The following is a 17,095-nucleotide window of genomic DNA, read 5'->3' on the forward strand; positions in this document are numbered from 1 at the left end:
GGAAGCTCATAGGCTGCTGGTGATGAAGAGCTGATTTTCAAAGCTGCTGTGGAACTGAGGAGAGGGTGAGGGGTATATGGCAAATTAAAATGCCACAAAGCTTGCTGCTTTTACCAAGATTCTGCTGTGTCTTTTTTTTTTTTTTTTTAATAAACACTCCTCAGAGTGTTACAAGCCTTTGGTTAATGCCCAGAGTTCTAAAATAGTTGATTTTGACACTCTCTGTCAGTGTTTTTGTTGCTTTTATGAAGAAGTGGATTTTTGGAGATTCTTACTATGTCATTCCTGCTGATATCCCAATTCTTTATTTTTAAGTGAAAAATATACCTACATGGAAGCACTAATATTCTCTCCCACATTCTTTTTTAGTTTTTTAAAAGATTTATTTATTGGAGAGAGAGAGAGAGAGTGAGAGAGAGCGAGGGGAGGCAAAGAGAGAGGGAGAGAGAGAATCCTCAAGCAGACTCCCACTGAGCATGAAGCATGATGTGGGGTTCAATTCCAGAACTCCAAGATCATGACCTGAGCTGAAATCACGAGTTGACTGCTTAACTGACTGAGCCACCCAGGTGCCCCTCTCTTCACATTCTGATACATCATTATCTCTTGCCTACCACTAGTCTCTCTCTATTTTGCTTACCAACAGTAAGTGAATCTTTGCATTAGACACTACTTTAATAGGTTCACTCCAAGGAACAGAGGCTTCCACCAACCTTATCTTGTCTTCTTCAGGATAAAATCTAGTTCTTTTTAATGTGGGCCTCCAAGTTTTCACAATCTGTATCCAATCTGCACTGGAGGTCAGACAAGTTGGGTTCTGACTCCAGCTCACCTCTTGTGGAAGCTTCTGTACCTACTGTACAAGGTATAGAACATTATCGAGAACCTACTATGTGCTGAACTCAGTATCAGGAAATACAGATAAGTAAACCCATAGTTATAATACCTGGTAGCTGGGAACTATGTAGAAGGGTCGATTAAGAAGATACCTGAGGGGCGCCTGGGTGGCTCAGTCAGTTGATCATCTGACTTTGGGTCAGGTCATGATCTCAGGGTCCTGCACTTGAGTTCCGCATTGGGCTCCCTGCTCAGCAAGGAGTCTGCTTCTCCCTCTCCCTCTGACCCTCCCCTCACTCATGCATGCTCTCGCAGAGAAAGAAAGAAAGAAAGAAAGAAAGAAAGAAAGAAAGAAAGAAAGAAAGAAAGAAAGAAAGAAAGAAAGAAAGAAAGAAAGAAAGAAAGAAAGAAAGAAAGAAAGAAAGGAAGAAAGAAAGAAAGAAAGAAAATCTTTTAAAAAAAAAGAAGATATCTGAAAAAGTGCCTTTGCAAATGTGAAGAACTACAGAAGTGAAAGGTATTACTGTGGGCTTTTTCCTGATTTATTTACCTCTAAGTATACTACCTTCAAAGGTTTAGTCTAAAGTAAATGAAATAAATAAATAAAAGTGGTTTTCTTCCCTAAATATAAGACAGTATTGTGACAGCCTTGGGACTTCTGCATAATAGGAGGCCGCATGAAGACCTGTTGGCCTTGCAGCATTTGTGTCCTCGGCTTTAAAGCAGGAATGACACCTGCCCTGCTTATTACTTCCCAGGACTGTGGTGAAGGACCACAGGAGAAGACACATGGAGGGTCCTTGTGAAGTTGCTTACAAATCTTACTTATTATCAAAATAATTGGTATAAATAAATAAAAATAAATAAGAAAAATCCTCTTATTTTTTATTACCTATGCGTCTGCAGTTGTGGCATCTTCATTTGAACTTTGCTTGGGGCAATGTAATGAGAATAAATAATTTGTCTCAGTTAAACATTTTGTGGGTTACCTTTCGTGAACAGAGTGCCCCAGTCACACTGTGAAAACATGAATGATTACGGATATGTCATCAAAAACAACTGTGGAAGAAAATAAAAGCTGTTACTTACGCTTTGCGTTTAATTGTCCAAGGATGGAATTTTCTCCTCTGCACATGGTCCTGAACACATGTAAAGGAAAGAACTAATTACAGAGGTTTCAAAGGAACCAATTCCAACTGCGATATCTGTGGAGTATGGTCCTACCCCAAGTAAAAACAGCAAGTGCTTTTATGAAAAGATGTACATTTAAAAAGCTAAAAAACCCACCTGGATATCACTTTTATAATGTTACGGGGGATGGGACAAGATAGTCGTTTTGAGGTAGGTAAATGGAAAAGTCATAAAATTGACATTAGATTTCAGAAAGAGGTGCTATTTTAAAAAGATGGGCTATGAATGAACTTTCCCTCTTATAGAAAATTTGGTGACAGCAAAGATAAATTTAGAATACCTCAACAGATGAGAACACGTACAGACTCACGTTACTTTCAGAGGTGTTTAAAAGGGCAAACACTTAGCAGAATAATTTCAGAGTTAAACTATATACTGAGGCTGTCTCTGTAAAGTCGGCAAATGCCTGGAAAGTGAAAAATAGAGTCTCAAATAACTGACTCTGCTAATGATTTTGTTTCTCACAACTCCGCTAAGAGTCAATGAATTATAAAGACTGACAAAACAAAAAAAAATTCTATGCGCCATCTGCTTGCTCTGTAAAAGTAATTAAAAATACAGTTACGCTTGGGAAATACTGATATTCTTAAAGATGATGCCAGCAAATAGAGATGTTTTTGCATAATAAAAGGTTAGAATTTTTGTTACTGAACGAAAGCCAAGCATGTTATTTCATTCAGCTGGTTCAAACCCAAGAAAACAGTCATCGAAAATAATTACAATTGACAATATTCCAAAAATAATATTAGAATGGCAAACAAAGTGGATAAAATCCAATTAAACATTATGTCAGTGCCTTAAATACATGAAAAGCTTTGTTTGTCATGTTATAAATCAGATAATATTAGAAATGGGCAAATCTTCAATCAAAGCGTATACACCAAAGCATAGTTACAGCTCTCTTATACTGTAACCAGGCAAAATTGCCCCAGAAGAAACTAAAAAAAAAAAATCTTGAGATCCTGGCAGACAGGCATACCTCAAAAAGTCAATAAGAAATGAGGATTAAAAAAAACAAACAAACACACACCATCACACAATGGTGCTCACAAACTATTTCCAGGACCCTCACATACTGTAGGGGGTACGTGTGGGGGCAAGTGGCAGGGGGGCATCTCTGCCCCTCCCCACCATTTGACCAGGTACCTGAAACCTTATCTGCTTTAAATATTAGGGGTTCTGTGTAAGGTCTCATTGGTCCCTCCCCAACAAAAAGGTTTGGTTAGAAAGGTGGGAAGCTACAGATGGTTCTGAAAGACAAAGCATATTAAAAGAAAATATCCAGGTTCTAGTCCTTCTTTGACTTAGAACAAGTGTGATCCTGAGCAGGGCTCTTTTGTATCTCAGGTCACAGTGCTTGTTACTGGAAGCTGGGATTCATGCCCAGACCCGTCCACTTACCTCTTCACTGCCATTCTCTTTCTCAGCTAAGTGACCCGGAGAGAATGTTAGGGGGACCTTTCCATTACTTTCTACACCACCTCTCTGTCTGCTCACCAGACATACCTCCCAACCCTCTTCATGATGCTCTACTGGCAAAGTCTGAAGCTTCACGGGTCTTTTTTTTTGAGTGAATATGGCAGTTCTGCTTTTTAGAATATTGAGAATAGGATTTAATACTTTTCTTAAAAATTTTAACAAAGATACGGCAGAGAAAACAGAATTAAAATTCCAGGAGATAGGAAAGAACCTTCATGCTTCATTTACCAGCCAAGGCCATCATTACGAACCTTGTTGAAAACCTGGCTACCTAAAGAATCATAAACAAACACATAGAAAATCATACTACTTTAAACATTTAATTTTTTTTCTTCAAAGAATATGGAATGCTCAATAACTATGTGGTGGCTGAAAGATAATTTTTAAATCAATATTCTATGTAGGTATATATTATATATATATGTACATACATTTATATATATATAAAGTCCTTGTCTCCGCTTATAAGATCTATGTATATGTATGCCTTGTGTATAGGCAAGGAATATAAAAGAGAGATTTATATTTCAGTTCTTTTTATATTTGCCATTTGTTCTAGGCCTGCCATTTACGATTTTAGGCTCTATTTGAATTTTATCAACTAGTAAACAGGCCAAGATCCAAAAGTAAAATAAAGCGTTCATCTGTTCAACACTCCCTGAATAGATGTGGAGAAACATTTCCATTCCTCTCACCAGCTTACGGGCATGACTGAGAGAAAGCTGAAAACAGACGACTTTAGAACTTTGGCACCTGTAGTTGAAGTGCATTATTGCCTGCAGAGCGTTTCCTCCACCGGTTGAGATGTCTCCTTCAAACCCTGGCAGCAGTGGGATCACCACATACACCCGGTATCTCTGGCTTTCCCTACAAAAGTCAGATGCAGAGCCATTCACCAAAAAATGATAGTTCAGCAGTTCCCATGGTTTTAGAGATTGAGCTAACGACTTCCTACAATACATTCATTACCATTGTAGGGCTTGGAAGGTGCTGTTGGATTGGAGGCCAGAAGCTGTTATCCAGGTAACAGTTCATAACAACCTAAAAAATAAGCTGAACTTGGCAGTAGAGTAGGAACTCTACTCACTATCTCTCTGCAGCATAATTCTTCCTAGAACAAAATCCATGTAAGCAACCCATGCTTGCTTACAACCCATGGAAGGTGGGGTGGGGGGTTAAAACAAAGTTTTGAAAAAGATGTCATCATAATACTTTTATGTATAACAAGTTGTATCCGTTAGTACGTTTCTCAGAGCCCAGCAGATAACAGGCATTCAGTTAATGATTGTTGAATCAGTGAGTTCCCACAGCCTAGATCTCAGAGGCAGAAGACATACATCCTGGTCCCAGTACAGTTTCCAATGCAAAAATCATCATTGCTTAGAAACTTCGATTCAGCTCTGAAAACTGGTTCCACTACAAGATGGTATCCTGGGCCCTTCAATTCTGAGTAACTGATGATTTTTTAAATTCTCTGCATATGTAACTCAAAATTTCTTGGGCCACTGTTCCAATGGATTGAGGACTGCCTTTGAAAGAAAAGCCTTTGAGTAGCCTTTGCTACTCAGTGATGTAACAAATAAAAGGAGGTGGGACTACTTATTTGATCTCCTTTCAGAAAGTAAAAGATTTGGAGAATTATGTTCAAATAGGTATCACTATTTGGAGGCCCGGCTGTTACAGTCCCTGGCTCTATTTATAGGATACACAGGAGGAAGTAAAAGCTGAAAATGACTGTGGTCGAGAAATCTTGTCCATATATCTGAGAGATCCATAGTCACACAAAGATGCTGCTACTTACATTCTTCTATTAATACTTAATTTCTAAGGATCATTTTCTTCTAAACAACTACCTTTTTCTTTCATGTGAATATTACTACCCCTCCCCGAGGGGTCAGATTTCATTGCAACGCGTGCAAACACCAATGTTTGTATCAGGGCACGTGGACAGTGAAGTTCAGGGCAGAAGTGATGGCCAACACCACGGAGTCTGGAGGCCTGCGAGCCTAACTGCCACGCTGAGGAACCAGGCATCTGAATTAGGTTGTTGCAATGGCATGAATTAATCACTAGATGGCAAACATAGTTTGAGTTGGAAAAATGAATTAAAAAAAAAAAAAGTAAACTCTTCAAGCTCTCTGCCTGCTAAGGGTAAGGGGCTCACATCCTTAAATGGTAAACAAGATAGTGGGGAAAGAAGAACAGAAGGAATACCTAAGCTATTTTCCCATCGCCAGCATTTGAAAGTCCAAATGAGTCAAAGCAGACACTTAGAAATGGACACCATCTAGCCACAACTGTCTTTCCAGAATCTCCTTCCCATGAGATCTTCCCAGACCCACAGGCCAGTGCCAGAATACTGCCCTTTGCTCAGAGGTGTCCCTCCCTACTAAGGAAGGTTGGCTCACCTGCCCTCTGAGTCTGGAATACCCGTCCTGCTCACAGAGTCCCAATTCTCCTTCCTGGGCAGCTGAAAGGCACCTTCCTTGGTCAAACCATCCTGAATCTTCCAGTCAAAGCTGGCTTGCTCCTGCCTCTGCACTCCCATGGCACGTGGCCGGGATGTCTCTTCAGCATTCTTTTTGCTTTACACCATAGTGACACACAGATCTGCTGCCTAGGTTACGGTGATAAGCTCTTCTGAAACCCAGGACATAGGTCCACATATCTTTCTATTTTGGGCAGTGCCCAACAGAGGATCCTTGCACACGCTATGCACGCGGTACTATCTGCTTTGGGAGAAGGGGGTCAGGTTGGAAGAAGTTTGTTTCTGGGAAGTTACTGGCAGAGAAGGGATTAGGCTGTAAAAATTAAATTAGGTTTTTCTTTAAATTACATTTTATTTGCATTTTTATTGTGGTACAATATATATATCACAAAATCGGCCATTTTAACCATTTTTAAGTGTACCATTCAGTGGCATTAACTACATTCACACGTGTGCAACCCTCACGATACCTACTTCTATAACTTCATGATGCTAAACAGAAACTCTGTGATAGCTGAGCAATAGCGCCTACATTTTCCCTCCCTGCAACCCCCAGTAACCTCTCATCTACTTTGTGTCTCTATGAATTTGCCATTTTAGATATTTCCTCTAAGTGGAATCATTCAGTAGTTGTCCTTTCGTGTATGACTTATTCCACTTAGCATAACATCCTCAAGATTCATCCATGTGTCAGAATTCCTTCCTTCCTGTGGCTGAATAACATTGCATTGCGGGGGTAGCCCACATGTTGTTTATCCCCTCATCTGTTGATGGGCACCTGGGTGTTTCCACCTTTTGGCTACTGTGAAGCACGTTGCAGTGAACGCCGGCATCCAGAACCTCTGTCCCTGTTTCCAGTGCTTCTGGGTATGTACCCAGGAATGGCATTGCCGGCTCATATATTTATTCTATATTTAGCCTTTGAGGAATCACCAATTAACTTATATTTTCTAATGGATACTATATTGCTTAGAGTACAACATTTAAGAGGTAGAAGATTTTATGATGAAAACAAAATTCTCTCTCTCCTTTGTCCCCAGGCACTGTTTCCCCTCCCTGAGGGCAACTCCTATTACTTTTCATGTTCTTTCAGAAATAGTCTACGAATCTATAAGCATACATATATGTACTTTTCTGTGAAAATATTAGAATACTATAAACACTTTCATGAATGTTATTTTTATTTATGTCTGTACATTGTCCATGTTTTAATAACAATGATACAGAATTCCACATACATCCTTCCCATAATACTTACAGCAGTTCTCTATCGATGGGCATTTAAATTGTTTCTAAGTTTTTACTACTTTGAAATACCTATTGTTATGGATGCTGACCCACATGAGTCATAATTGTGAAATGTGAATACCCCTTTGGAGTGATACTGATGGTCCTAAAACCAAGGGTTTGTGATTCTGTTTGTAAAAGATGGTTCCCTTTATCGTTGTGTTCTCTAAGAGGAGAAATGACCTCAAAACAGAGACCTCACATGTAGGATACTGGGAAACGTCCTATACAAATCTTATGTCTTCAGATAAAATATTCTTGCAAATTTAGTTTGTAGGAATCAGAATGTCCACGTTTTCTTGTTCTTGGGACTCTGTTAGCTCCATATCAAGGTCTTTGCCTTTTTACAATGAAGTAGTTCTTGAATTTCCTGAATGATGAAAATTTTAAACTGTTCAGCCAGTTAGCAGAAATTACTTAGATTTTCACTGTTGTAGAAAAGGGGGCTCTTGAATTTCAAACATAAAATGATGGCTGAGTTTAAGCCAACGAAGAGAAAAATTCTACGCGATACTATGTCCAATCTCCTTCCTTGATCTCATCCCCAGAAGACACCAGCTCTCAGCTGCCGAGGACTCTGAAACACTGCCTCCTCATACAGTCGGGGCGGTGCAGATGACAGCCATCAGCTTAGGGCAAGAACCTGCGCCCCTAGCGGGCAGAATTATTTATGATCTTAAAAACAAGATAAGAGCTGGTGGGCTCTAAACCATTACGTAGGTTCATCCACTGCAGAGCAGAACATTTTCTAAAATGGCTCTCTTGGGCTTTTTCCTAAAATGAGTTTTCTTTCAAACCTCACAACCACTCATAGCAGTGCTGTGTCTAATATCTAAAAATTGGAAATCAATGTCCAATAACGGAGGATGGTTAAATTATGTTACAGCCACTCAAAGAGTGAGCATTCTGCAGCCACGAAAATGACCACGATGAGGACTCACTAGCGAAATACTTCCGGTACTGTGTTCAAACAGCCTGAATGCAAAGTTACAATCACGAGACAATTACAGATGTGGCAGGCTGATACTATGAAATATGCAGTAACTTTTCCCCTTAAATGCATTACCTTCCCTCACCCTGTGCCTGGAGATAGGAAGCAGGCATTGTTCTCAGGTGGCACTCTCCCAAGGGAACCAAGGCACAAGATATCAACTTCTTAGATCTGGGGAGCTGCGTAGAGATCCTCTGAGCTGAGCCAAGAGGATAAAGACACAAGGGTGAGACTCAGTGCAGGGATCCTGCTCTTCACCCTCAAGCAGAATTCCAGGGAGAACAGGACAGACCCCATCGCTTTTCAACAGGACAGGGGAGCCATGAGGATCTGAGTGTGAGACATAATCTTGCTTCCCAGGGAAGCCTGGAGAAAGGTCCACCAGCCCCCATGATGCGCAGCAACAGAAGAGAAGTGGAGGAAAGGCAGGTCTGACAGGAGAAGGGAGAGGCCCCCACGTCACGGTAAGCAGACGCCAGAACAGCCCAAGAGAGATCAATGCTGAGGGCTGGAAGCGTCTTCGCAAAGACCCGGGGCCCCTTACCATCCATACCAAGGACGGGGCGCGTCAGGGAGGGGAAGAGAAGAAAAGGCTGGGTTGTGCCTGAGTGACAGCATACAGAGCAGAAAGAGCAAATAGCAAGAAATTGCTGAATTTGGCCACACTTAAGTGTGGAAGTGACTAGACTAAATTTCCTTCTATTGTGTGGAAATGGAATAAAAATTCAGGCGAGCTATAGAAAAAGGAAATAAATTACAACTCAACAGAAAATATATGTATATTAGTACGAACAAAAAAGATAAGATAGTAAAAAGTGAGTTCCTGGGTGGTGAGAGTGTGGGACCTTTAATATTTTCCATTTTTGTGATCGCTGAAATATTGCCTGTACCTTGAAAAACAGAGCACTAATTCACCATGTAAATGGTCATGGCTTTCCTCTACACTACCCTCCTTGTTCTTCCCTCAGGAAAAACCCTCTCCTCTTTCTTCATCAGAAGTGGGGCTGCCTAAAGTGGCATCTCAGGATCTGTACGAATGCCCCTGAGGAGCTCGCCGTGCTTCTCCAATGATGAGATGCTTTGTTTTTTGAGAATTCGGGATTCATAGATCATATTTCATTGCTATAAGCTCCGAGAGCTGGTATAAATCCTATCATTGTGGATTTTGCAGCAGTGAACACGGCCAGAACCAAGCAGAGCCGTGGCTGGGGCAGAGTGTTCTTGTGGGGAGAATCTACACTGTAGGGGTATCGGTTACATGACACTCGGGTCGGCAGCTTCTCAGTGGTTTGGGACGGAACCCATTTTATTTTACGTTTGGCAAATCTTTAAAAGTGCAGTAGCCCTTTTCAGGCTTCAGTTTTCCCATCTGCAAATGAGGGAGTTGGCTAAAATCACAGCTAGCCCACCAGAGACGCTGGCCCCACTTGTCAGTGACTTTGCATATCGTATGTGCAACTTTGTAGATTACGGCATCATACATACTGCGCATGCACACGCACGTCGTGATTTCATTGGTTATGTTTTGGAGACGCAAGCTCCTCAATGGAAGGATGCTGAAGGTTAGCCCAGCACGTCTAAGACTTCACTCTTGACTTGATAAGCTTTGTGAGAAAGGCCCCTCTGTTGCCCCCAAATAAAACCCTACAAAATGATTGCTGGGCTCTGCCCTGTGCTAATCTTTACATCTCTCTATCTTCTGAGATTACCATTTATATAATTTTTGGATTCAAACAAAAGCCATTAAATGATCTAAATTGAATATTCTCCTGCCATGATCTCTTGTCATCTCTGTCCCAGTGTAACCTCTTCTCAGGTTATTTTACAGAGCTTAGAGGTTGGCCTCCAAGAAAAAAATATGAACCCAGCAATTGGCATACTTAATCTACATGCTTTTTGTTCTTTCTATTACAACTGCAGTTTAAATTTCTTTAAGACAGTGCTTCTGAAACACGCCCAGCATGTCCTTTCAGTGTGGTTCACAAATTATAGGCTATGGTAATTACAGGAGGCAGACTTTTCTGTAAGCTGAAGAACTTCTTACCTATCAAACAATTACTTTAAAAAAATAAAACGTTCATCTGATTTCTTTATTTTAAAAATAAAGTATCTCTCATAGCTTTCTGGGAGGCTTACTATTAGAACATTTCTACTTCCCTTGAAATGAGGGCAGCTTTGTAGCTGAGTGGTACAGAGCACAAGCCGAAGTTCCTAAAGACATGGTTTCAGTCTCAGATCCACTCATCAATAGCTGTGTGACTCACGCCAGTTACTAACCTCTCTGGGCTTCACTGCCGCATTGTAGAATGGGAAAAATTATACATCCGCTAGGTATAGGAATTAAATAAGGTAATGGGTGTAGAGCACCTCGAACGTGGAACAACTCAAAAACTACTTGATAACATTATTAGTTTACAACCACCAATTTCAAGGAGAAAGCTTATACACCTTCAAAGAATAATAAAGGAAACGGGACCTAAAATTAAAACAAATTAAAGCAAAACTGAATTCATTTTAGGCTACAGAATACCTTCTGTTTTATTTTACATTTGGGGGGGATCAATAAGATCAATAAGAAGTCCAACGACTGATTCCCAGGAGCAGAAGGCAGCTATGGACTTCTGGTAGGACACCTCCAGACAGTGTTTTCATAATGCATCTCTGCGTGTCACAGGTGAACGAGCACCCGCGGCAGGAAACCAAAGTAAGTTTCACCTATCCAGCAGTTGCCGTCTAATAATTTAAAACCAGGCATGTTAAACAGCTCTTTAAACAGTTGTTTCTATCATAAATATTAATTCTGAAACAGTTGATTTGAGTATTGTGCTTCTTGATCCCTGCTCAAATTTACAGTGAGCGACCAGATTTCCAGAAGATGAATTTCCTGGAGATAACATCATCGTGTCTTACGTGAACTGATATGTTACGCTTTTTAAATTGCTTTCACATCCATTCATATGAGTCAGGTAGAACAGGTAAGATTTTCTCTGTTACTCAAAAAGCAGTGTCAGAAAGGTAAACTGATAGATTGAAAGGTCACATACCTGTAGATAACAGAGTTGAAAAGAACTCAAGTCTCCAGACACCTGGTCCCCAAATAATTCCAGATTCCCCAGGGGAGTATTCCCCATGCCACCCACTCCTGGGCAAACTGCAAGCACTGTCTGGCACTGTTCTACAGTTATAGGAAGCAGGAAGAATTTGAGCAATTTTCAAAACTGTGTGTTTTTCAAAGTAGTTCAATATTAGAATATGGAGGCATTAAACCAACGGCCTATTTTCATTGTATGTGTCAACTCTGTTGATAGTGCAAAATGGACTCTCTCACTTCTTGTTTACCAAAGCAGCAGAATTATGCACGTCAAGTTCCCAGAAAGAACTGTTTCATCCTCAGAAATCATTTATTCATGGCACACTGTGTTTTAAAATTTCTACCTGGATCAGTGGGTTCTAACTCCTTCTTGGCTTATTCAAACATGGTATAAAGCAGATGAGTTCTTCTCCCCGATCTGCAATCAGATTTGAGTTGTCAAAGATGGGCTTCCAGTGGGTTGGCAGCTGGTCTCAACTCCAGGACAGTTTTACTCATTAGAGGAGACTTTCTGTTTTCTGCCGAGATTCCCACAGCAACTCTTGGTTCGCCATGGGATGAACAACATTCTGAGGCTCTAGGTCATGGATCAGAGCGTGAAGTCTTTGCAAAAACCTGTTTCTGCAAAGCACTATGGCTGTTGAGAAGGAACCAGGAGGAAGTGAAGAAAGCGGAGAACTCACTTCAGGGAACTGGTATTCCCTGGATTCCAGCACTGGCAGAAAAATAAAGTCTCAGCCCGGTCGAGGGAGCTGGCAACTAAACGACTCTGATCTTTCCAGGGTGGGAGGGACCTGGAAGGGAGCCTGTGTTCCTTGGTCAGGCCTGGCTGAATGCTGACTGTCATTTCCCTCCGTCTGCTTTGTGCTAGATTCTATTCTTTTTCCAACAGCCAAAATTATACTTGTTGCTAGGCACGTGACATGGCAGGGAAGTTCTGAGTCTCAGAAGAGTGAGCACAGAGAAGTCAATAAAGGAAGAGAGGGGGTGAACTTGGGCATGGCGCACAGTGGCCCTCAGTGAAAGGGGGATGGGGAGCATTGCAGGCAGGCTGCACGATGAGCTCCCTAATCCCACCCCTCCCTTTCCTAAGAATACAAGCTCACAGACTTGAAATTATTAAATGAAAACATATTTTACAGTTATTATGAACACAGGAGATGAACAATAATGTGGAGCTACAGAGAAGGGGGAAAATGTAAAATATATTTCCAGGATACACGTGCGTATCCGTGAAAAGTTTTATGTGTGATATACACACCCTCTGAAATGTGACTGTCAAAGAAAGGGAGACGATGGAGAGATCAGAGCTAAATAACACAGTTAATTTGAAATTCAATGGACTCATTTCCCATTTCCTATACAAAGTAGGCTTGAAACTGCATCTTTAATGTGCTCTGTGAACTTCCAAGTGTGAGACAGTCTGCAGCAGATGCTACCCTCCCGTGCCCTCTCATCACAGATCCCTTCTCTTTTTAGGAGCAGCTCACAGGATCACTGGGAAATGTTCAATCAGAAAATATCTTAAAGGTCTTTACAGCCCTGAAATACTATGATTTCAGAAGAAGTCCAGATTTTTAAAGACAAACGAATATGCTAAGGAAAAATGTTCTTCCAGGCTCCCAAGCCCTTTAAAAACAAATCTTACAGGTACTTACTAATATATGGACTACAGGGAGCTAACAGCTCGCATGAGCGAAGCTGAGAGTCGTCCTGCTTTCCTTACTAGCTGATCACGGTCACAATATTCGTCATTCACCGCTCAGCCCAGGGAGCTCATTTGTCTGCTTAATGGATTTCTGCAACTCATTTCAATTTCATGAAAAAAATATTTTTCTTCTTTGTCAAATGTGCTTTATAGATAAAGTGGATACTCTTGCATCAATGAAATGGAAGAGGTGACAGAAAATTTAATTTTGTAAATTAAACATAAATTGACCCACAGAATTAAGAGACCGGCATGTGTTATGTTTAACTGTAAATAAGGCTGTTTTTAAGTCATTTCAGAAACAGCTCCCCCAGTAACTTTCTGGAAAAAAGTATGTGAGAAGGCAAAAGATAGAAGTCACCTGGAAAGGCACAGATCATCATTAATACTTGGGGCCATGCGTGCTGTTCTCGGTGAGTACTGAGCAGTCTTGCCGTGCCCTGGAGTTACCTTGGACCATTATGAAACACAAGTGCCTGGGCCCCACTCCAGGAAATTCTGACTCAGCAAGTCTGGATTGAGTCCAGCTCTCTGGATTTTTGTAAAAGTCCAATGGTGAGGGGCGCCTGGGTGGTTCAGTTGGTTAAGAGTCCGACTCTTGATTTTGGCTCAGGTCATGATCTCAGGGTCGTGACAGCGAGCCCTGTATCAGGCTCCACAATGGGCGTGGGGCCTGCTTAAGATTTTCTCTTTCTTTCTCCCTTTGCCCCTCCCCACCCCTGCACTCTCTCTCTCTCTCTAAAATAATTAATAAATCTTTTCTTAAAAAGTCCAAGGGTGACTTTGATGTGTAGTCAGGGGTGAGATCTATTCTACACCTTGCAGGATGTGGTGGGTACTGTGATGTGCTGCTTAAATGCCCTCACCGTGGGCTCAAGACAGCCATTCCCTTCCCCCTGAGAGTGCTGGCTGCTGACTACTCACAGTGAAGTCCTTCTCCAGGATTTGCCCTCCCTGCCCTCACCCAAGGTCATGCTCATTTCCTCAAGTCAGCCTGGACCTGATGACTGGCTAATGGGAGGAGGGGACAACAAAGGCCCAACCCACTTGCCTCAAATTGTGGGAACCCTGAAGGGGTCTTAAATCCCACCTGTCAATGAACTGAAGTTATGTGGTATGGGGAGAGGCACTGGGTTGGAAGTCCAAGGGCTCCGGCTCAAAGGCATTTTTGCCTATTGCTTTCAGTGGCTTAGTCAAGCCACGTCACCTCTTGAATCTTAGTTTTTAACTCTACAAATGGGGACAGCAATGACAATAATAAAAGTAACAACCACGAGGACTATATGATCTACTTTCAAGAGTAGTTATGAATATTCAGTAACAGTCTAGAAACTACCGATCATATAAAATACTGGTAGTTATTGTTGTAACATGTTCTTAGGTCGAAAAATCCCCACGTATTATGTGGGGAAAAAAAAAGATATTAAAGGGCCATGTGACGCTGGAAGTAAAATGATGTTTTAATCCCCAAATGTGTATGTACTTAACATTCTCCACTGCATGTGTTCAAGGAACTGAAATAATAAAATATAATCGTGTTGCTTGTTTGTTTATTTTGTTGCCTTTACACAGAGCTAAAATCAGCCATAAAAAGAAGAGTCGGGATGCCAGGACAACTCAGTGGAGAAAGAACAGTCTTTTCAACAAATGGTATTGGAACAACTGTATATCCCCATATAAAGGAATGAAGTGGGACTGCTGCCTCACGCCATGTATGAAAATAACCCAAAATGAATCCAAGACCTAAGTGTAAGGAGTAAAACTATAAAATTCTTAGGAGAAAAGAAGTATAAATCTTCATGATCTTGGATTAGGCGGTGATTTTGTGGCTATGGTACCAAAGCAGAAGCAATAAAAGAAAAAACAGATAAACTGGACTTTATCAAAATTAAAAACTTTTGTGTTTCAAAAGATATTATCAAGAAAGTATAAAAGAAAACACCCTGCATAGGGGAAAATATTGGCAAGTCATAAATCTGATATGATATTTGTATCTAGAATATATAAAGAACTCTTACAACTCAACACTGAAAAAACGAACTAAGTAAAAAATGGACAAGAAATTTGAATATATATTTCTCCAGAGATAATTACAAGAAATGGCAAATAAACAAACAAAAAAATACACAACATCATTAGTCATTAGGGAAATTCAAATCCAAACCACAATGAGATATCATTTCACACCTATTAGGATGGCCATAATCCAAAAGAGAGATAATAGTAAGTACTGGCAATGATACAGAGAAACTGGAGCCCTCATACACAATAGGAATGTAAAATGGTGTAGCTGTTTTTGAAAACCTTCTGGCAGCTTCTCAAAACGTTAAACATAGAATTACCATATAACCCTGCAATTCTACCTCTAGAGTAATAAAAATATGTCTGTAGAAAAACTATGACAGAATATTTATAGCAGCATTAATCAGAACAGCCAAACATTGGAAACATCCCAAATATCTACCAACTGATGAATGGATAAATAGAATATAGTATATTCTATATATTTCTATATTCAGAAATATATATAATATATGTGATACATTAATTATTATGTATATTAATATACAATGTATATATTATATACAATTACATATATTATATAGAATAATATATTCTATATATTTCTATATTCAGAAAATGGAATATTACCTGGCAATAAGTATAAATGAAATACTGTTAACATCCTATAACATAGATGAGTCTTGGAAACATTAAATTAGGTGAAAGTAGTCAGTCACAAAAGACCACATATTGTATGATTCCATTTATATGCAATGCCCAGAGTAGGCAATCTATATGGAAAGAAAGAAGTTTAGCGGTTGCAAGAGGATCAAGTAAGGAGAAGTAGACAGTGACTGCTAATAGCTACAAGGTTTCTTTCCGGGGTGATGAAAATGTCCTAAAACTGATTAGGTATAGTTGCACAATGCTGTCAATATGCTGAAAGTCCCTGAATTGTACATGTCAAGTGGCTGGATTGTATGGTATGTGAATTATATCTTAATAACATTGTTATTAAAAAAATAATCCCATGAGCTGAAGAAGTAAGACAGAGGGTAACAAGCATTTAAATAGAACCCATGGAAAAATATGATGACTATTTTGCTTTGATTTTTAAGTGAACACAGTTCACTGTCTGCCACTAAATAAATCAAATCACAACTCTAATGGCGTGGGAAAGAGACTGGCCAGGAAAAAATGACTGGGCCCTGGAAGAATTCCGATTGCTTCAAAAATGGGACTCAAAATTCTCAGCAACTGAAATCACATTGAAGGAACCAATAACCTACCGCTAGCTGAACTCAATTTATGCCTGCTAGGAAAAGACCGTATTTTAACACAGGCTTTCAAAAGTCATTTTAGCAGGAAAGGCAAGAACATTCGCAGTAACCACTTCTAGCCAAAGGCCAAAACATTACCTGTGAGCTTTCAGTATCCTCTGAGCAATGGCATCACCTATCTTGTTGAACACAACTTTGTCATCAGCGCAACTTATGAAAAACTGGTTCTGTAAGAAAGACAGTGATCACGTAAGCCTTTCTTATCTTAGTAGTGTATATACATGGAAAACGTGCTCTATTACAAACACTACACCGATGTTAAAAAAAGTTTCACATAGCAGACATGTTCTTATTACTAAAATCATTTAGGAAAGTCAATGACCCTGAGACTAAAAGAAGCCTCATCTCACTCTGGGTCTCATGTGTTTCCAGGCATTTCACATATCATATCTCAGTCCAGTGGGAGGCTACACTGTTATTTCATCATGTGAGTTCTTTGTCGCTGACCTTTTAGAAAGGTAAGAACTGACCTTTTAGAAAGGTAAGAACACTCCAAATTTAATCATTAGGGACCCCAGGTTTACAGATTCATGTATTGTGTAAATGCTCATGATTTAAAATCCTATATTGGTTGGGGTGCCTGGGTGGCTCAGTCGTTAGGCGTCTGCCTTTGGCTTAGGGCGTGATCCCAGGGTCCTGGGATCGAGCCCCGCATTGGGCTCCTTGCTCTGCTGTGAGC

At 40.3% G+C, this 17,095-nt stretch overlaps 1 protein-coding gene across 5 annotated transcripts in view; it reads right to left on the reverse strand.

Moving 5' to 3' along the window:
* Positions 1–17,095, reverse strand: part of PLD1 (phospholipase D1) — a 202,462-nt gene that overhangs the window by 38,026 nt on the left and 147,341 nt on the right. For 4 of the 5 annotated variants that reach the window (XM_087861397.1, XM_045788648.2, XM_045788649.2 and 1 more), the window contains 3 exons: positions 16,495–16,583; positions 4,261–4,374; positions 1,927–1,976 (listed from right to left, as the gene is read on the reverse strand). In XM_087861397.1, the coding sequence (XP_087717523.1) occupies positions 1,927–1,976; positions 4,261–4,374; positions 16,495–16,583 (253 nt within the window). Of the gene's footprint in view, positions 1–1,926; positions 1,977–4,202; positions 4,375–16,494; positions 16,584–17,095 lie in introns of all 5 variants that reach the window. The other variant, XR_006777955.2, reaches the window with a different exon arrangement.

The sequence above is a fragment of the Ursus americanus genome, chromosome 4 (assembly GCF_024610735.1).
Source record: "Ursus americanus isolate L20-20 chromosome 4, mUrsAme1.1.p, whole genome shotgun sequence".
Lineage (NCBI taxonomy): Eukaryota > Metazoa > Chordata > Mammalia > Carnivora > Ursidae > Ursus > Ursus americanus.